This window comes from Abramis brama (assembly GCF_963993115.1).
Source record: "Abramis brama genome assembly, chromosome: 10".
Classification (NCBI taxonomy): Eukaryota; Metazoa; Chordata; class Actinopteri; order Cypriniformes; family Leuciscidae; genus Abramis; species Abramis brama.
This window is the reverse complement of record NC_139972.1, coordinates 36,785,924-36,808,435: the sequence shown is the minus strand read 5'-3', so window position 1 is coordinate 36,808,435 and position 22,512 is coordinate 36,785,924. Positions and strand designations below refer to the sequence as shown.

General features: G+C 38.0%; 1 protein-coding gene across 5 annotated transcripts in view; it reads right to left on the bottom strand.

The window, feature by feature from the left end:
* Window positions 1-22,295, bottom strand: part of LOC311091599 (period circadian protein homolog 2-like) — a 33,163-nt gene extending 10,868 nt beyond the window's left edge. For 2 of the 5 annotated variants that reach the window (XR_014608128.1, XM_084127591.1), the window contains exons 1-17: window positions 22,116-22,273; window positions 20,950-21,340; window positions 20,612-20,704; window positions 20,267-20,421; window positions 20,050-20,171; window positions 18,549-18,750; window positions 16,338-16,389; window positions 11,454-11,596; window positions 11,242-11,320; window positions 6,880-6,986; window positions 6,052-6,205; window positions 5,826-5,934; window positions 4,701-4,874; window positions 1,434-1,530; window positions 654-789; window positions 440-564; window positions 135-260 (exon numbers count right to left, since the gene is read on the bottom strand). Coding sequence is in view for 3 of the 5 variants with exons in the window: in XM_084127591.1 (XP_083983717.1) it covers window positions 135-260; window positions 440-564; window positions 654-789; window positions 1,434-1,530; window positions 4,701-4,874; window positions 5,826-5,934; window positions 6,052-6,205; window positions 6,880-6,986; window positions 11,242-11,320; window positions 11,454-11,596; window positions 16,338-16,389; window positions 18,549-18,750; window positions 20,050-20,171; window positions 20,267-20,421; window positions 20,612-20,704; window positions 20,950-21,290 (2,215 nt within the window). In the remaining 2 variants the exon portion in view is untranslated. Of the gene's footprint in view, window positions 1-134; window positions 336-439; window positions 565-653; window positions 790-1,433; window positions 1,531-4,700; window positions 4,875-5,825; window positions 5,935-6,051; window positions 6,206-6,879; window positions 6,987-11,241; window positions 11,321-11,453; window positions 11,597-16,337; window positions 16,390-18,548; window positions 18,751-20,049; window positions 20,172-20,266; window positions 20,422-20,611; window positions 20,705-20,949; window positions 21,341-22,115 lie in introns of all 5 variants that reach the window. The other 3 variants (XR_014608127.1, XM_084127589.1, XM_084127590.1) reach the window with 3 other exon arrangements.
* Window positions 22,296-22,512: the final 217 nt, after the last annotated feature.

Here is a 22,512-nt window from a genome sequence, read left to right as displayed (position 1 = left end):
GTCATATAGTCATATCCATTTTGGGGTTGAGTAAAAGGAAATTTTCATTTTTAGGTGAACTATTCCCTTAAATAAAATAAATAAATGATGTAAATATGTATTATTTTGTGATCATGTGTGTGATGCGTTGGTACCTGACTCTGGCTGTGTTTTCTTGTCCCCCACATGTACGATTGTGCTACTGTAGGAGCACTGAGACACCACACTGTCTGCTTTGCTGGGCAGGTCCAAAGGAGATAAATGCCCTTCCACAACACGACCTGGGGCAGGACATGAGCGAGGCTTTTCATTGGTCTTTATAGACATAGATGATGCCACCTCTATACATAGAGAATCTAAAACCAAATAAAACATTTTTTGAATAGGATTCGAAAGAAGTATCTTTCTTTGATATTTATCAAAACAGTTTAAAAAACAATGACAACATATGAGACTATACCATCAGTTTGCTGAAGAGTGGCATCAGAGGCTTTCTTGTCCTCGTCCGAGTTTGAGGAGGTGGTGTTAGAGGAGAACTGGTACTTTCGTTTGACTGTGTTTGGGATGTTACAGGTCTCCAAATATCTGTAAGATACACAATTCACTATTGCCTCCATATTCATACTCTTTAAGCTGTATAAATCACATGTCCACACACACACACACACACACACCTGATGACACTGTCCAGACAGCTGATTTGCTGGTACGAGTGCATTGTGTGGTCCTTGAGTTCCTCCATTGTGGCAGGTCCATCTCTGACCAGCAGTGCAGAGTCTTTCTGCTTTACAACAGGAGACCTAAGCCCTGCTAAAGAGACACAGTACATACTCAAACACAATCACATGAACATTTAGACCTTGTAATACTGTAAAATAAGTATTACTCTAGGGCAGGGAACCTCAAGTTCAGAGGCCAAGAGGGCAACATTTAATCCACATAAAATACAAAGGGCCACAAATTACATTGTAAGTTTAAAAATGCAGTTTATTACCTAGCTAAGTCCTGCTAGTCCTTTAATGGTGGTCCTATTTAAAGTGTCACTGAACAAATTCTCTATATAAAAAAATTATACTCAGAGTATAAAAGAAAAATCTCAAAATGAAAAAGAAAAATATTCTTGAGCAAATAAACTTTAAGAAGTCCAATTCATAGAAAGAAGTCTGCATTTTTTTTTACAAGTCATTTCAGATAGGACTGTTGCTCAGCTGCTCAAGAGTCGGTCAGTTAGACGAGAATGTTGCTTTGACTTTATTATTCACTTGCAGAGAAAGCACTTTCACATACATAAGTGGATCCAAAGCAAGTCAGGATTTTTTAAGCACACTGGTTAATGTAAATCCCTTTTGAAGTAAATAATTCAGTTCATAAGGGTTCAAAAAGGTTAGGAACCCCTGCTGTACTGTACAGGCGTGCACACACACACACACACACACACACACACACATACTCACTGTCCAAGGTCTTTTTCTGTTCTGATTTGGAAGAGGAGCCTTGCTGCTCCTGAGCCTTCAACATATGAACCCCTTTACAAATCTCCTGAAATGACCTCTGAAAAACATTTTTAGATGATGTGGTGAACACTTGTACTGAACAAAAAATACATTAAAAGTCAGTGCAAAAGAAAACAGTATTCAGGGAATAATTGCAATAATTTTGTCTTTTTTAAGAGGGTTTTAGCACTCCATTTCAATTTCGAGCCGATGTCACAGTTACGTCACGGCGAGATGGTCCTCACTGCAGAACATGAAATCCACGGGGAGGAGTCGGATCCAGATCCAACTCCTCCCACCTTACATATACCTAAACCTACCCATCTCCACCCCCTGATCCCTAAACCCACCCCTAAACCTACCCATCTCCACCCCTTAATCCCTAAACCCACCCCTAAACCTACCCATCTCCACCCCCTGATCCCTAAACCCACCCCTAAACCTACCCATCTCCACCCCTTAATCCCTAAACCCACCCCTAAACCTACCCATCTCCACCCCCTGATCCCTAAACCCACCCCTAAACCTACCCATCTCCACCCCCTGATCCCTAAACCCACCCCTAAACCTACCCATCTCCACCCCTTAATCCCTAAACCCACCCCTAAACCTACCCATCTCCACCCCTTAATCCCTAAACCCACCCCTAAACCTACCCATCTCCACCCCCTGATCCCTAAACCCACCCCTAAACCTACCCATCTCCACCCCTTAATCCCTAAACCCACCCCTAAACCTACCCATCTCCACCCCTTAATCCTTAAACCCACCCCTAAACCTACCAATCTCCACCCCTTATATCTGGATCCAACTCCGCCCCCCGGATCTCATGTACTGCATTGAGGTGCTACTGGAAGAAAGGGAAAACTGGAGGCGGCCAATACAAACCAGCACAGATTCGGCTACATAATAAAGAGCTTAAATTATTATTATTGTTATTAAATGTCATCTTGTTGTGTTGTTGGGTGCAATAAATTTTATCACATAATGTTTTCTAAATTATTGTGATTATTTGTGAATCATCTATGATTGTATACATTGTTTTGATTGATTGTGACTAGACTTTTTGAAGAACCTGGTAAGAAAGTGTAATCAAATACATAGTTAAAAAATGAATATGCTGTATCTGGAATTTTTATTTCTAGAAAATATTCACATCATTAAAATTGCACCGTAATGTCACTCTTTACATTGTCGTCTTCTGTCTGGCCGTGGCGCTGGCTAGGCAGAACTGTGGATCGTAGGCTACCACACAAGTCTTGTGACCATTTAGTACAGTTATAGGCATCTAAATATATGCCCTCAGTTTCTCTTTACTACGGAAGAGGATTAGGGCCAAGCAATAATAAAAAAATAAAACCATCTCGAGATTAAAGTCATTATAATGCGAGATTAAACTCGTTAAATTTCGAGAAAAAAAGTCGAAATACAATCTTGAGAATAAACTCATTAAAAATTCGAGAATAAAGTCATTGTGTTTCCAGAAAAAAAGTCGAAATGAAATGTAGAGAATAACGCATTCGATCAGTGTTCATTGCATAGCCTACTGATGCCAACCTCATTGAGGTTTCGTGGTTTCCCTGGATACCATAAGACGCATTATTAATCGTTGTTGGTTGTGTACGCCTCCATCCACAGAATGTAACGACTGTAACCATCTATACAGCCATTAATGGCAATGCCGTACGGTTTTAATTTATCATAGCTGTCCATATGCCAGAGTGCATTTGGGCCAGTGCAAGTGGCGTCTTCTCAAGCGTCTCCTTCGTCGAAATTCCACACCTTGAGGATTAACAAGTTTAATAATGCCTCTTATGGTATCCTGGGAAACCACGAAACCTCGATGAATTTCATGTTGGACAAAAGCGAGTACATCGCGCAAATTGGACTGATTTTTTCTTCTAAAAAGACCTAGCCGACCTAGACCTAACAATGTTCTATTCTTTGTTACTGAAAGAAAGTCTAAAATATAGCTTGACTAAGTGATCCAACTCTGCCATGTCCTCTATCAGTAGGCTATGCAATGAACACTGATCAAATGCGTTATTCTCTACATTTCATTTCGACTTTTTTCTGGAAACACAACGACTTTATTCTCGAAATTTAACGAGTTTATTCTCACGATTACTTCGACTTTTTTTCTCGAAATTTAACGATTTTTTTCTGGAAACACAACGACTTTATTCTCGAAATTTAATGAGTTTATTCTCAAGATTGTATTTCGAGTTTTTTTTGTCGAAATTTAACGAGTTTTTTCTCGAAACACAACGACTTTATTCTCGAAATGTAATGAGTTTATTCTCAATATTGTATTTCGACTTTTTTCTTGAAATTTAACGAGTTTAATCTCGCATTATAATGACTTTAATCTCGAGATGGTTTTATTTTTTTATTATTGCCTGGCCCTAATCCTCTTCCGTACTTTACCCTCGGTTTCTCTATCGGGAAGGTGTAGAAGTCAGGCCACTCAACCGGAGGTAGCGTTGACGTTAATCCTGTCAGATCGTCCATCCATTGAATGAGCGTGTAAGCCGGGTCAGCCAATTAACTTTTGCAAATAACAATCGCGGTCCTGGACAGTGAGTGACCTTGCACATTAAGATAACATCGGATTTTCTCCAGTCATTGTTAAAAAACAAGCTAACAAAACTTGCAAACTAACGTTAGTGAAGTGGCCAGAGGGATCGTTCTGCCACCACCTAAGCTCCGCCCATAAATAAACGTCGCCATGTTTACCAACTGGAAAGGGGTCTTATATGTAGCCCCGCCCCTTTTCAGCGCTGCGCTCGTTGTCTTTTGACTTCCGGTCTGTATTTTCACAGCGATTTTCCGTATTTATGAATGAACGGCTCGTTTTAAAATCTTCCCGGTTGACTGACATTTGTTAAGTCATCTGCTTTAAGTCACATTACAGTCCTCATGATAACTTTCGTTAACTTTACAATAAGTAAATCCACTTCAAAAGCGAATTACTCCTGGACAGCAGCGCCATAGAAATATACAGAGCGACCGCAAAAACGGAAGTTAAAAGACAATATTCTAAAGATGGCGGCACCCTCGTTTCTCTGGCACATAAGGTCTATAACACCCCTTAATTGTGATAAAACCACTGTAACAAATGAAAAATGACTATAAAACAGTTTCTTCTTTCAGAAATATCAGCTATTTTGGAAATTCTTCATTAAATGAGTGGGAGTTCTGGATGAGTATGTTGTGAAAGAGAATTACCGGTTTGCTTTTGGTCCGCTCTTCCTTTCTGCTCTTTTCATTGCTCCCATTCCCACCGTTTGCTGCATTACCATTTCCATTGCTGTCACTAGAGGACGCTATGCTCAGCAGGTGCTCATGGGAACCGTTGCTGCCATGACTGCCATAACCACTGGACCCCATACTGTGGACCGGCTATGAGACAGATTTACACAGTGTATTTCATTTTAGACTTTAAAATGTAACTAGCAACTAATTCTGGCTACAGTCAAAGTGCATGTGCACCAGTCCACCAATAGAAAGAGACAAAAATTTGATCTACATGCAAGATCTGTTCTCAAAAAAACAATATCAAGGCAAGACTGAAGTTTGCTATTCAACACCGACATTAGAAACCGGAACAGGACAGATAAGTCAAGGTGGATTTGCATGGCCGCACTTGTCATGTTTGGAAGTGTGAAGCATATGGTGGAAGTGTTGGTTCAGGTGCGTTTTCTGCTGCGAGTTCCACATTATACCAAAAACTACGAGTTCCACATTATACCAAAAAGTGTTTGAGGTTGAATGTGAGGCCATTTGTAGAAATTTAAACCTGACTTGCTGTAGCCCATCAAATGTGAACTGCCAAAAATGACAGAAATCAAATTGCCAAGGAAGAGAAAAGTATCGAAGAGAGGGCTTAGTTGATATATAGTCCAAAATATCATTAGTGTCTTTTTTTCCATCATACAATAATTGTACAACTTCCATACAAACGCTTATGCATGGCATCCTCGCTATGCAGTGTGCTACTAGTGCATGAAAGAGAGAGTGTGCATGTGTGTGTGTGTGTGCTAGTACAACTATCTTTGTGAGGACCAGTTTGAGTTTTAGACCACTGGAGTGAGGACAAAGAGAGTAAAGTGAGGACATTTTGGCTGGTCCTCACCTTCTGATAGCCTTTAAAGGCCTGTTTGAGGGTCAAGACTTGGTTTTAGGGATAAGGTTATAATTAGGTTAAGGGTCGGTTTAGGGTCAAGGTTCGGGTTAGGCACTTAGTTGTAATGAGTAAGGTTAGGGTAAGCGGCTAGAGATTGCATTGTGTCAATGAATGTCCTCATAAAGATAGATGTACAAGAATGAGTGTGTGTGAGTGAAAGTTTTCACCTGAAGAAGCAGTCTGTGAATCTGTTCAGTGATTTCCTGTATATCTGAATCAATGGTTTTGTCCTCGGTTAAAGTAGGAGCTGAAAACACATCCTCATTCATTGGACCCCTGCACACAAAGTATATATCAAAAAGATAAATCACAAAAATAAAAATTTATGTTATAGCTACCTTTATCTAGAGTAAAATACCTTTCTTGTATACATAAGCACTGGTGAAAACTCACATGCGAACTTTGTGCCGTCCGATGACAAAGGACACCTTGCGGCTCCACGGGTTCACAAAGCTACACCAGCTCGTATCTAGAGTAACATATTCTCCATTTCTCACACAGAATCGGATAGAAGAGTGATCAAATGGTTGCCCAACATACTGCAGAACTGCAGGAGAGAGAGAGAGAGAGAGAGAGAGAGAGAGAGACAGTTAGGAAAGCAAGGAGAATACTGTGTGTATGAGCCATTCAATTTCATTTGTTAATGTCAATATAGTGACACCTGCTGGCTAAAGAATGTTATGCATATGAATATTTGTTTAAATATCGCCTCCCTAGTAAATGAAGTAATTGGAGTTGTGGAACTGTGGAAGAAGCCAGCAGATGTAAGGTCTTCAATCATTGTTCACAATAAGTTTGTTTTTGTTGGATAACTGTCATTGTACTGATTTTTTTTTTTTTTTTTACTGATTCTTTTATTTGTGAATAAACAAAACCATCGTACCATACCATCTCATCATTGGAGCACTATTGAATTCACTGTAACTGCGTATAAATGAATAAGTGAAATGGAAATCACACTTTAGTCACTACATGATTATGAATATGATTGGCTGTGGGCAGCATAATTCCAGTTATAGTTAGGTAGTACATAATGATACTCAACGTAACTTTACCTCTCAAAGCAAATAAAATGAATTTGTAGAGCAAAGCATGACAAAAATGGTATGATGAATGCAGCTCAAAGGAGAATTCGCCAGTCTGGGTGTCAGGTGGAAGACCAGGAGGAGAACATTTGAACAGAATAAACATCTTAATTGTGTTTTGTCTTTGTATCCTTACTTTTCCGGTGCACTGCCAGCATTCTAGGTCTGTCACTGGGATGCAGGTGTAACAGAAGAGGTGTCCCAATCAGGTCCTGAGGCAGATATCCTAACAGAGGCACCGCCCTGCAATGCAAGCTGTTATAAGGTGTGCGTTGTGCTTTTCTTCTGCCCTGATTTACAATCCTAATCCTTAACATTTATGGCAGGGAACCAACATAGCAAGGAAATAAAGATGAAATACATTCCTTATAAGATTTTTTAAAACATACACATCAGTGCTTTATCCACATTAAATAAACATAATCAGTCTTTGCTGAAATTTGGTATTTGGAGAAAACAGTTATCTGAAATAGTACCCAAATACCTATACTGTTCGACTGTCTCAACCTCCCTTCCCCAACAGAGGTTTAGCTGGAACTGTATGGAGCTATTCTTGTGCCAATAAAAATGAACGTAGCTTTTCAAGAAACTAATGAAAATATAAATTGAAACTAAATAAATTATCTCTAAAACTGAAAAAGAATAAATCGCAGGCAATTTTTTTTACTTCGTTTTTAATACACTGCATGTTTTGCTAACTATTTCTCATATTTCAATCGTTGATCTGAACTTACAAATGCGCTTCCAGAGTTTCCATTTACGCTTCTGAAGTTTTCGTTTACGCTCCCAGAGTTTTCGTTCGCCGTTCTGACACATTTCTCTCGTGGGGGCGGGGCTAGTAGCAGTGTGTTCTCATTGGTTACTGAGCTTTTGATTGATAGCTTCGTGACCTGGAAGTGAAGACGTCAGTGGTGTGTTTATGTGTGGATGTGAGCGTCTGTAATCGCAGCTTTCTATTTAATTTTAGTGATATTAAGTTTATATCTGTATTTATTTGCTGCTACACTATGTTGTTGAGATGATCTCTTATAGAAGGAATAGTACAGACGAATGATATTTACCATTAGGTATCGTCGCTATATCAGGAGGATACTGGATAACGTTAGCCTACTCGTGGTAAGTCTGATTTTTGTTTTTTTTTAATACTATACTAATACTATTTATAATACAGTACTGGCTTTTTTCAGGTGGAGAGGCATTTTAGAGCTTAGTGAGAGCCCATAACATTATACAGCTGAGCTGTGTTGTCTTGATTTAATTGTTAGCCCAATCATTACATGACTTGTTTATCTACATTAGGTTACAGTCTTCGATTAGATCATATTTGCTTCGATTAGATCATATTTGCTTCGATTAGATCATATTTCCCCCCAGCCACCCCAAACAACATTGAGCTAGAGTACTGTACAGTAGCCTATCTGTACTGTATCAGTCAATGACTGATGCCATAGGACCAGAGCGCTGTCAATCACTGCCTGATTCAACTTTGGCAATGTAAAGCCTTTTTTACCATGCCAATAAAGCTATTTAAACCTGAATTTCTCAACTGCTGATTAATTTGCGATGCAAAGTTTTTGAAAGAGGAGAGACACGACTTGACCACAGGCCACGTCTCTGTTCGTAAACACTCAATTATTTTGAAGTATCGCCCTGGTTGCAATATTTATTCTGATTACTTTTGTGTGATAAAGATGACTGATAAAGCTATTACTGTATATGTATCTAGTATGAGTAACAAATTGCTTTTTCTGTGTCCATATTTGACTAATAATAATGAAAAAAGTGCACTTCAAATGAACATTTCTTTGACAAATGTTACATCTTTAATAGTCTTTAATAATAAATATATGTCCACATTAAAAACTTAATACATGCAAGTAATTATGACTGAAAACATCCAGCAAACTAGGGAATACACATCCATATGTTTATATATAGGGCAATACAGCCATCTACTGGTTACACAACAGTATTACAGATGATAAATGCTGCTTGACTCCGAGGTAAATATTTAGTACTGTAAAATCCCTTAAATATATATATAATAAATATTTTAAGTCTGCAACTTGTTACTGTATGGGGAGTTCACAGCAGTTTGTATTGTTAGATTATAATACATTTCTTCTCTCATTTTCCAGGGAGTGGAGCAACTTTTCCATAAACAAAATTCTGAGGCTGACACAGAGGATGGAGTGATAGTACCAGAGATCCACTGTCCCTATCAGACAATAATCTTACTTTGCTCAGACACACCTTTGAATGACTGGGATCTTGATCTTCAGACACCTGATTTATTTTAATATAAACAATAATATAATTTAATATAAAGCAAATATTTCAATTTCCTCTAGATTAAAACAAACACAGTTCACAAGTACACAAGAGGTTTCACTTTATTCTTATTAATCTATGCTGATCTTGGATTAGCATACCAACAGCATATGAATGTTGAGGGGATAGTTCACCCAAAAATACAATTCTCTCTTATTTTACTCACCCTCATGCTGTCCCAGATGCATTTTACCTTCTTTCTACAGATAAACACGAATTAAGATTGTAAGGAAAGTAATCCATCTCTGCAAGTCCTAAAGACGCTTTAAAAACCACACACAGTGAGCAATAATAATAGGTAATGAGGTAATCCATGCTACCTCAGTGGATGAATCAATGCCTTCTGAAGTCAAACAATAGGCTAGATAAAATAATAATAATGTAAACTGTTTTAACTATTAAAAATCTTACGTACATGGGTTACAATCCACTTGTATTATGGACTCACAGAGATGGATTATTTCCTTAAAACTCTGTCTATGTTTATATGAAGAAGAAAGTCATATACATCTGGGATGGCATGAAGGTGAGTAAATGATGAGAGAATGCTCATGTTTTGGGTGGACTATCCTTGCACTGCTTGTGTCCAGTCACTGCTTTGTTACTTGTACTGCAACAGGAACTGCTCAAAGAATCATTGCAACATTTAAAATGTATATGAATTTTTAAAATGTATTCTGTATTTGTAATAGTGCATTTTGTATAGTAATGTATCATGAGAATACTGTGCATTACATGTATATTATGCAGTTAATGTTATGTGGATTCTGGTCTTTCCTGTCACAACATAATTGCATCCAAGACCTTCACTTCGATACTTGTGTATATGCTTTAGTGACAATAAAGAATGTAAATTTATTTGAATTCATATTTTCAATTACATTAATTTAACTGGTTGTATAAGTCACGATTGAAACGGTTGATGATTGTTAAAATATATTTAAATTAAATGAAAATGTTAATTAAATGAAATAACAATATAATTATCAATTTAAAAAAAATGGCAACAAGAACATTCTTTGTGTGACATATGTAATGAAATGCCCTTTGAGGTCTGTATCTGACAGCATATTTAAGTGATCATTCATTTTGATGGTGTAAACGTATATCATGCTAACAATGAGTAGTGTGATGGCCATGGCTGCCAACCTTGATTACCTGGTTGAAGTTTGACTTTCTTGACGGCTGAATATATCACACACGTTTGCTAGTATTCTCTTTAAATTGTAACAGCTGAACCTAATCAGAGCCTAACATGCAAAATAATCATCAGGAATAAACAAATATTCTCCGAAAACATTGGACACTACAATATTTTAAGTATTATATACAGACAGTACTTTAATGTGCAATTACACCTGAATAGACTGAATAGATCTCTTGTGCTCCTAAAAAGCTTCTGCCAACTAAGTAGTAGCAGCAGGTAAATACAGATAAAATTAAAAAACAAACATAACTTATTACTAAATTGAAATAGAAAGCTGCGATTACAGACGCTCACATCCACACATAAACACACCACTGACGTCTTCACTTCCAGGTCACGAAGCTATCAATCAAAAGCTCAGTAACCAATGAGAACACACTGCTACTAGCCCCGCCCCCACGAGAGAAATGTGTCAGAACGGCGAACGAAAACTCTGGGAGCGTAAACGAAAACTTCAAAAGCGTAAATGGAAACTCTGGAAGCGCATTTGTAAGTTCAGATCAGCGATTGAAATATGAGAAATAGTTAGCAAAACTTGCAGTGTATTAAAAACGAAGTCAAAAAATTTGCCTGCGATTTGTTCTTTTTCAGTTTTAGAGATAATTTATTTAGTTTCAATTTATATTTTCATTAGTTTCTTGAAAAGCTACGTTCATTTTTATTGGCACAAGAATAGCTCCATAGAACTGAGGCAATTGCCTCCTATTAAATCTCTTTAGTTTTGAGATTTAAAAATGCACCATTACGCCATTTGGCAAAGTTGCCAACCACAAGGCCATGAAGTGTGTCCAAAACTTGTTGTAACCAAAGGAAAAATATAGATATATAATGACAAATCGCTGCCTTATTGTTGCAATTTAATCTATCTTGCGTTACGCATAATACAGTATTTGCAGGTGATAAAAAGAAGAGACAACAAACTAACCACAGCCTAGTGTCATAGTTAATATAGACTCAAACCTTTCATCAACATCCTGAAACACACAGTTAGGTGTGTGTGTTGTGGTGAAGATTCTCTTATCAGGTGGAATTCTTGGTGCTGCATATTAGAAAAACACATCAAAAGACAACTTATATTATTATCATTATATTTGATTTGATCTTCGTCAATTCACCAAACAGAGCTTGAAACGTAACCACATGAGGGCAAGGGCAACATTGAGTGCGATTACCTTCGTATCCAGAGTGAACTCTCTCAGCCAGTATGAGGCAGCAGAAATGTTCTTCAGACAGCTCAGAGTCTTGAACCTTCATCAAATATGGAGTCATCCTGAAGGGATAGTACTGCAGATCTCCTTCCTTCTCTTTACCACCACTACACACAAAAAACAGGTGCATTCAGGCCATGCCGCAATTACGTGCTTTCAACTTGTAAAAAGCATTCACGTCCTCATAGAGCTTGTACCACCTAACCGCTGCAGATTCATTGAGGCATTGATAGAGCTGCCATAGAAACACATAATCACCGGTCCGAGGACGTAAACAACTCAGGATATAACGTCATATGTTGTCTTCTCGAAACTACGGTAATTATGACATGAATGCAGCAAAACACATAAACACATTTTAAAGATAAATTTGAAACCAAGTCTTGCGTCACTAGACTTTTGACAAACAGCATAATAACACTGCTCCACTTCACATCTTAATACACAGGGCCAGATTTTACTAACAACTTACGCCAACACAAACCCTCTTTTTGCTTTAAAAAAAACTACTTTTAGAATTTACTATAAGAAACACAGTGAAACATTAGCGCTGAGAAGGCGTGGACGGTTGTTTTTGCCAGCTGACCTTATGCATATGCATTTTTAGGAGTTTCCCTTTCAGATGCAAATTTTTGGGAGGAGAGTTATTACACTTGATTTACTAGGTTTGCGACTTTGCGGTAGTCAGTTTACTGGTGTTTGTGCCACTGTTTAACGGCAAAAAAATGCACTTTAAAAGCTGTGATAGTTGCTGTAGGAGGAGACTCGGCAGAGAACAGAGAGCGTGTGTAGAAGGGAGAGAGCTTTCTCCACTCGTGTTCATTTATTTGGAACACCAGAGGAAGACATTATCCGAACATGTCGTTTGCCAAGCCGTGCTATTTTCTGTTCCTGTATTGTTAGTAAATTACCCGCACCTGATTATCATTGGCTCTGCTTGTTTGCAAATCTGCGTTAATTTGTGCTGCTTTTGGTAGATTGTGGGTGATTCTCAAAAGGAAAGCTCTATCCTAGTGAGGCAAGTGTCCTTCCTAGTCCAGTCCATCTGAGGCTTGTATGCTAGACTCCTCCTCAGCATTAAAGTGCGTGTGGCTACATCACACATGTTCCCAATCCCATGACAATGAAAACTTAATTTTGGAAAAATACTTTGTATTAAAAGAAAAATGATATTAACTGGCTTTCTATTAAAGCAGTACGTTGAATGACAATCATCCGTGGTTTTACATTATTGGCAGTAATATAGGGACATATAATATATTAGGGCAGTCATGGCCTAATGGTTAGCGATTCAGACCGAAGTTGCGGGTTTGATTCTCAATACCGGCAGGAAATGACTGAGGTGCCTTTGAGCAAGGCAGCTGCTGTGTTCTTTCATTTTGCACATTGTCAGTAGATCACCGGCAGAACTTGACACTCCCATTTGCGCTTCTTTGGGAGTTTGGTCTCACGCTAATTTGCCTTTTAGTAAATCTGGCCCTTAGATAGGAAACAACCATTTGATTGACAGGTAAAGTGCAGGTTTAGAGGCTCAGGGATATCTAGTTTACTTGCTACTAAGTGCCTCTTAAATATTTTTTAAAGACGTGAAGGGCTAAATTTTTACAAACATCATGATGTTCAGTGATCTCTTCTTTTAAAGCTCTTAATGTAGCAGTAACTTGAAAATAGAACTTTGTTTCCCAGTGCACTAATAAAAACTTGCGTAACCCAACTCTTAAGTAACATACTAGCCAGCCAATAATATCCAAATATTATTGTCAGGGTTTCCGTTGTCCGGTAATTACCGGACATTGGCCGGAAAAAAAATGAAATGTCCGACAAAATTAAATCTCTCCGGTCAAATTGTCCGATTAAAATTGCCTTATAATCCCGCCCCCCTAACACAATCTGAATTTGAGAATAAGCCTAAAATGTATAAAGCAAAAATACACCGACCTTTGGCTATGTTATAAAGGAACAGGCTCTACCGTTTGAAAGTTATTAAACATTATTACATGGCTTGGTTGAATTCCAATGTGGAATGCGGTCTGTTATTTCTTGATATCAGACCGCTGCGAAGCACTAATGGCGCCAGGATTTAGATTGTAGGTGGGCCTCCAGAAAACTGGATGGGCCAGTTAAAATAAGCCAAAAAATAAAAAAATAAATAAAAACGGGTTCCCCTTCATCTCCGTTTCAGCGCTTTTCTGGGCACTGAGGACAGTGACTCAGTAGCCTACCTGAATTTAATGCGAAAAAAAAAAAAAAAAACTAAAACAGGATTTTTTTTGTTGCTTTTTTAATACAGTTACAATTTCATTTAATTTATTGTTTAATACAATTATAGGCCTATTATTTTTAGTTTATTAACAGCAACAACAGCTGTAAAGATGAAGTTGACGATCGCCATCTCCTTATGAACGCGCCTATAGAGAGAAATGCACATCATGGATTACATAATCAGAGAGTAGCCTATTTCTTTTCGTTTTAAATTGTTAAAAAGACATTTCAAGCTTTCTTAAGATATATTTAATGTCTGTGAGGCCTACGCTGAGTTTCGTTAAATTAGGATGAGATGCGCTCCCGTTCACGAGCAATGCAAGTGACCGCGCGGGCGCCTGCATGATTAGGCCTATCGTCTGCTATTTGCTTCTTATTTATTAAATCCAGGCTATTGGTTGATAAAAAAAATATTAAAATTAAGATACAATTTATACAAAACGAATTCACTTCAAAAAAGTCTTTCTACAAAACCAAACTTAAAGGGTTAGTTCACCCAAAAATGAAAATTCTGTCAGTAATTACTCACCCTCATGTTGTTCCAACCATGTAAGACCTTCGTTCATCTTCGGATCACAAATTAAGATATTTTTGATGATATCTGACAGCTTTCTCACTCCTCCATAGGCTTTCAGAGGGACCCAAACTCGCCAGCCCAGAATAGTTATTAAAAACATCGTTAAAATAGTCCAAGTGACTACAGTGGCTCTACATTAAGTTTATCATGCGACGACGATACTTTTTGTGCGGAAAAACAACAAAAATAACGACTTTATCCAACTATTAGTGTTCTTCAATGTGGGCCTCTGACGAGAGTTCACGGGAGCGCCAGGACGCATGCGCGAGAACTGAGATTACGGCGTTCTTCTTCTACTCCTACTTGTTACTGGCTGCTCACTCCTATTACCGCCATCTACTGTACAAGATGACGCCCCGACATTGCCGGAAGCGCAAAACGGTCTGTTTATAAGCAGAGGAAGACGCGCGCTGTATGTAAGCTATTGAATTCGACACTTATTGTGATTTACGTCTCGATGAACATGATGTCGGGACGTCATCTTGTACAGTAGATGGCGGTAATAATACTCCCAAGGAGTGAGCAGCCAGTAACAAGTAGGAGTAGAAGAAGAACGCCGTAATCTCAGTTCTCGCGCATGCGTCCTGGCGCTCCCGTGAACTCTCGTCAGAGGCCCACATTGAAGAACACTAATAGTTGGATAAAGTCGTTATTTTTGTTGTTTTTCCGCACAAAAAGTATCGTCGTCGCATGATAAACTTAATGTAGAGCCACTGTAGTCACTTGGACTATTTTAACGATGTTTTTAATAACTATTCTGGGCCGGCGAGTTTGGGTCCCTCTGAAAGCCTATGGAGGAGTGAGAAAGCTGTCAGATATCATCAAAAATATCTTAATTTGTGATCCGAAGATGAACGAAGGTCTTACATGGTTGGAACAACATGAGGGTGAGTAATTACTGACAGAATTTTCATTTTTGGGTGAACTAACCCTTTAATTAAGTGGTCAAAATCATGTCTGACCCACTCCATGTCTCTCGATATTGCGCATCCTATCCTACTCGTGCGGTTCACTTTTCATAATCAACTTAAATTAAAAAATAACATTATAATATTTTAACAAATATTAAACTAAATGAGCTTATTTAATGGCTACAACACGTATAGTAGACCTAGACTCTCTATTTGTACAAATTGCTGCACATTCTTTTTATTCAGAATTTTGCACACATAAGTTGAAAGGCGTTTGTGCATGCATAGCAAAACATATCTGCAACATTTATCAAGTTCACTGATAATTATGTGCGCATTTATTAATTATTATCTTAATGAATAATGAAACAAGGACGAACCATATAAACTGCGTTGTTTGTTTAGAATGAAATGGATCGCAAATAGATCCGAATGAAGAAACGTACAAAACCATAGTAGAAAATGGGTCTCGAGTGTTCCTGCAGAGAGGGGGTTCTCGCTGCAGAATCGGATCAAGACGAAGCAGCGAAGTCGCCTAACAAGGTTACGCGGCTTATGCGCATTGCAGGTTGTGGAGAGACACTGGGAAGTTCGCTTGAGTAAAACCAATAGGCTTCAGATATTCTATGTGGGTAAGGGGGATTGGTTTGTTAAACTATGAATGTGAAACCATAGTAAAAACAATTGGCGTTGATTGACGCCAATCGGACGTTCATGTTTTTTTTCCGTTTTTTTATTTGAAAGTTAGGCTAATAAACATGTTGCATTCAGCCTGATTATGTCATTTTTTAAGTTACATAGCCTTCCTCCAGTTTTCCTCAACTTGACTAATTAAGAGGCGATATTTGACCGGCATATCATCAAAATGTCCGGAAAACAAAACCTCTGCCATTTTTTTCTAGTGGAAACTCTGATTATTGTCCAGCTCTTACCAGCCACAGTGTAGTGTGCAATATGCATCAGATAGCCAGAGAATGTCAGAATATATTTCAAACCTATCACACTATATATGTATGTAATAAATCTATAAAATAATGACAGTGTTAAACAATACTTTTGCATTCATATTTATAAACACTTATCATAAATTTCTCTGACCTGATGCGACAGAAAAAGAATTTCTCCTGCATGAACTCAGTGGATGACGACTCTGCAAAACAGTGAAAGAGATGAATGTGATCAGAATGAATGTGAAAGCAATGGAGAGAGATAAAGAGAGTAAATAAATGAGGAAATCTCCCTCACAGACACAACCATATACTAAAGCCAGGTTTTGTAAGTGTTTAAAACAGTTTTGTTATTTGAGTCTTCTTCTATTTTTAAAAACTTAATTGACCTCAAACCAAATGTTGTAAAGGTGTGATTCTTCCAAACCAGAGCTGGTTGGTTTGGCTCAAGATTGAGCCGAATTGGGGAAAAATGAATGGGGAAAATATCCAGAACCAGTATCACTGAAAAAGTGGATGGCCACAGTTGTCTACTGGGCAGGCAAAGAGGAACCTTGATCTTGTGTTTATAAGAGAACTATTGACAAAACAAAATATATATTTTTTTTAACATACTTGACCTCAAATAAATGTTGCACCAATCCAATAATAAGAATTTTAGATTTGTTGGATTCAAGACCTTCACTGGAATTACTGTTAATTTTGCTGCCATTTTATCCCATATATACTGTATATACTGCCCGGACAAAAACTTTGGATTTAAATAGGATTTATATCAACCCCCACTGCAAAATTTAGACTTTCAGCTGTTTTCAATGAACAAATCAAACAAAAGTAATTGAAATAGCTCAACACAACAAATGTTTCAAGCGTTTCCCCCAAATTCAACTGAAAATGCAACTTTTAATGACTTCTGCAGTCTCAAAATTATTTAACCCCTTCATGGCAAACATCTTTAGTACTTAGTAGAAAAGCCTTTTGCTGTTATGACCTGCTGCAAACGAGATGTATAACCAGACACCAGCTTCTGGCAGCGTTTCTGAAGAGTCTTAGCTCAATTCTCATGAGCAATGGCCTCCAGTTCAGTAATATTCTTGGGTTTGCGTCTTGCAACCGCCTTCTTCAAATCTGCAGATTTGACAGATGCCAGATCTTCTAATCGTGATAACTGATCTCTGGCTAATATGGTTCTTCAAACGAATTTGTGGATTTGATTAAAATATCTGGATTAAATTGTTACATTATAATATTATTTGCAAATTTATTTTTAAATCATTATTATTGTCCGTGGTTCAACAGGGTACTCTTGTAAGAAAGTAGCAGTGGCTGGGACAGACTTTAAGTATCACCTCCACTTAAAAAGATGCAATCTAATCCTGTTTACATGAAATAAGCTGCTTCTGAGCAGGTTTGAGCTTACAGACCTGCTGCTATGAAGCAACTCCAGGATGAGCTTTGAAAAACCTAACAATCCTTTATCATGTCAAATCGTCAACAATGAAATCCAGCTTATTGAGTAATCCATGTAGGAAGAACGGACCCCAGGCCAGTAGAAAAAAAATCCTTAGCGTTGAGCCCTGCTATATTAGGCACAGCTAAATGTGCCATTTATTATAATCAGTTTATGCAAAGACGGTTTTAAGTTCACTTAAATAATTTTTTTTAAAATATTATTTAAAGCCAATTAAATATTAAAAATGATGGCTTTCAATTTATACAGTAATGCTGAATGGCTATAAGTGCTCATTTCATCCCCAGAATCTGAGTTTTTTTTATTTTTTTAACAGAGATATCAGAAGCAGTAGTTACATAGGCGTAATTTGTAGGTGGGACATTTCCCACCACTTTTTGCCATTGTCGACATTGTCCCCACCACTTTTTGAAACGTCACACCACAGATATAGATCCTAATACAAAAGAAACATCTTCAGTTGACTAGGAGAGTATTCATTTCATTCGCCTGTGTTATATAGAGGGTATATTTGTCCGAGTGTTCATTGCTGCTGTTTATAAGTCTTCACACGGACTAACGCTTCAGTCTAACGCTATTGCTATTGCAGAGACACACAAAAAATTTTTACAATCCCTGACAAACTTCTATGGCTTTAATGACAAAAAATAAATGAAGTATACAAGGGTAGATTAGAACTCAAAACCTCTGGCATGCATAACAAATACTCATTAGGACACATTCAAACATTAAATGCGAATCTATGCATTTATTCACTGACATTGATTTGGAGATTCAATGTGAAATTATGCATTACAATATAAACATATATTTTAGGTGCAATTAATTATTTATTTTTTTAACTGATTGACAGCACTACAGTAGTTTAAATCAGTTCAGTGGTGGACTGACCTGTTCCGGTGCACATGCTCCAAGATGGAAGCCTGTATGGTGTTGTAAAACTGTAGAACACACTGACGTCACGAGGAGCCAGAAACTCCACAAACTTTCTGTCGTTGAACTCATCCTTTCTGCAGTTCAAGATTCCTGCAGCCTGTTCCGAAATGTACACAATCTTCCCCGTGATCAGGGACACCGCAACTGCAAAAATATCCTTCACACACAAAAACACCAAAACAGTTTATGTTACAGTTTATTTATGTTCTTCTGTCACATAATGAGTCATGTCACATTTATTTATAAAGCGCTTTTTACAATACAGCTTGTTTCAAAGCAGCTTTACAGAGATAACAGGAAAATAATGCAACAAAGTTTGTTTACAGAAGAAAATAGCATCACAGTTCAGCAATGTTTCATATTTGTTGTAAAAAATATATTAATTTAGTTCATTTATGTACATAGCTGCTCTGAAGAAAATCGTGATGTCATCGTTCAGCTCAATTCAGTTCTCATATGATTGTGTCAATGCAGGCAGATCAATGTTATTGTTGAATATTAAATTAAATGTTAAATTTAATGTCCCCAACTAAGCAAGCCAAAAGCCAATGGCAACAAAGGTGAGGAACTGAACTGTGTCTAGATGTCCAGCTATCAAGTCAATATCAATATGCAAAAACCTCTGTTTTATGGACTTAAAAACATGAAACTTAAGCCAAATGTTTTATAAAAAATTATTGTATAGAAATCATACAATACTTCCCAACAAGTCTTATTTTAGAGTAATAACACTGTTGTATGTTATGAGCCGCGTTTCCATTACCCTTCAAATTGCGCAAATTGAAATTGCTAATTGAAAATACGCCCAATGGAAACATGTAAATTTGCAAAAAACTCCCAAATATCACAAAAAAGTTTTTACGCTCGCATGAGGTGGTTTTTCAGGCAATTCGAAAAGAGGAATATTTTGCAAAAATGCAATCGCATTTAAAGATTACCGGCGGCGTACGTAAAAGTCGATCATTCATTCATTGTTTGGACAGAAGACGAAACAGAGTTCTTTATTAAACTCATAAAAGACGGGAAATGGCGGGAAATACTGGATTCTAAACAACAAAGAAATATAATATAATTAAATTATTTTTAAAGAAAAATAATGGCTGGGATATCCATAAACCTACTGACACCCGTTGGCATGATTTTTTAAATTACTTATCGCGAGAGTAATTTATGTTTTAGTCGCATAACAACAGTTAATGGAAACACCGTCATTTCGCAATAGTTTTTTATCAATATTTAGATGCACAAATATGTAATATATATTAATCTGGGATCTGGGTTCTGCATATGCAGTCCATCACATGTAGTCTAGGACTATGTAAAGATGTTTATTGTGTTTTAACTGATTTTGACATGGGCACAATTAGCTTTCCTCAAAGATATGCTTGCAGAGAGTTTCTGAGCACATCAGTAAGACCCGTTTAAAGGTGTGTGTGTGTTTGTGTGTGCAACTCACAGCATTTTTGAGTGTATATTCTGAGGTAATACTGTTGATTTCTTCAATGGTGTATGAGGGTACGTCCAGACCGGAGGGCTGACTGTCATTGATCATAAGCATCTGATAGTACTCTTCATTGGCTGCAAAAACAAAGAAAAACATGCCAAGCTTACACACATATGCATTCACAAACACATAAAAACTGCAGAAATGAATTTGTTTGTGGTTGTCTGACCTTTGACTTGTTTGATGCAGCGCAGGGCGTATCTGAGAGTGTGAAGTGTGCTCGCCCGGCCCTTGCTGCGCTTGTCGGGAGGGAGGTGATATTTCAGCTCTTTTAGGGACTTGAAAAGCTCCTTCTGAGTCTTAGCCTTTGCTGATTCTTCACTACTGCAGAGACAACACACATGCAAAATGACACAGTTATTAATCCCTCTGTCATGATACTTAGAGGGGTCACTGCATGTTTTACAATGTAAAACAGGAATTAACTGTAAGACTCCCTCACCAGTCAAAAAGAGGAGCCGATCGACTTAAGTGGTTGTGTGGTATAGCTATTTAATGACTGTGGTGGTGTTACCTGCAGCCGCTGGTTGATGGGTTGTCTTGCTCTGAACTGACCAGGCTGAAAGCATTGTTGCTACTGGGAGGGGAAAGACTTTGAGAGTTTGAGCTATAGAAGAAAAATAAGAGAACAACAAATTTAAGTGAGACACAAAACGACTGGAGAATTTCTGACAAGAGGTCAGGGCATTATTATCAAGACATGCTGTTGTTGTTGCATCACAGCTGATTCATCCACACTTGTGTGAGCTGGGGGGGGGGGGGGGGGGGGGCAATGAAGAGAGGGGTGTGTTTGTTTGGGTGTCGATTACATTTTACAGCACCTTTAAGACTTTAACACTGAATGGATCTCACCTCTTGTTACTCCCAGATGATGCCATGGTTCCATAATCTTTTCCGTTTCCACTGGAACTCCCCACAGACTCATTACCGTGGGATTCATTACTTTGCGACTCGTTACTGTGAGATTCTGTGCCACTTCCACTGGAGCCATTTCCACCCATCTCCATGTCATCATGCATCTGTGTTTGAGGTCTGGGAGAGGTGTGTGGGTCATGACTGCTGTCACTCCCGGCAGAGGCTTCACCCATGCGGTGCATGTGAGACATGGAAACACGCGGGGACTCCGGCTCGCCCTCCTCAGACGCGCCCCTGTACATGTAGTGCTTCGGCTCGGCCTCACCTGACGTGGACATGGTCAAGCTTTACAGGTCAAAGCTCCCCTGATCCCATTATATTGTTGTAGCTGAGAAAAAGGAAGCCATTAATTAATCTCATAATGTTATATTTGGCTAAAAAAAACATCAGCATGAGAGTCAATAACATGATGTTCACTTTTCTGTCTGAATCAACTAATTAATTCAAAATACATTAAAATGCAATTTATGGCTTGAATACCCCACTTTAATAATTAGCGTTTTAAATTTTTAAATTAACATTAGTTAATGACAGGGTGATACACACACGTGACTGAATTAATGAAGAGCAGTTCCAAAAACTCTTTAGTTCTTATAAATGTACATCAAAGTCTCACTGGCTTTATTCATCATTCTTCATGCGTTTGCTCAGAGTCTGTAGTGCTCATAAAAGTAATAAAATATATTGTGAAAGACATGATGGGTTTTATAACATTTTATTTGTAATTTTTACCGTGGGAATGTAAAAAAAAAAAAAAAATACGAGTTTTTTTTTGCATGTATTAATTATCTTACAGTTTACGTGGACTAAAACACGTTGACCTGCAATGCACTGCACGGTACACTGACACAGTTATGTAAAAGCCGTGCCACCACCGATACCGGTTTGTTTTACAGCTGTTCTTAAATGGCATACACGCAGGAATACGGAAAACGCGTATATTATTGTATATATATATATTTTATCATAATTAGTACACCTAAAAAATATAAGAAAACTACACAAAACGATTTAAAGTACCCGCGCATGCGCAGCATCCGACCGGTTATGCAACACTTTTTGAACGTCTATGTTAACAAAAGAAGTAGTATAAAGCCACAAACCTGCAAAAGCTCACTTTATCCACGTTTTATCCCAGAAATTTGTTGGTATCAATGTTTTCCCGGGTTACATTTGTCAGAGTGAGACACACATAGTGTATTTACAATCCTTCACCGTTCCAGATTCCCTGAAGCAGGAGGAGTGGCTCGCGCTCTGACCTGAATTCTGGCCCCTCCCCTTCTACTTCCTATTGGCTGGCGCACAAGGGTTCCCATGGAAAACACCACTGAGTGACGTCAACCCGCGCTCATTGGTGAATGGCTCCGCTAGTCTCTTTATGTAAACCGCCAAGGCGTCTCACGTGGAATCCCATGCTGACGTTATGTCGTGAAACCATATAAAGTTCAAAACAATGTAATCTATATTTATTTAATCATTTTACAATATATGTTGGATTAT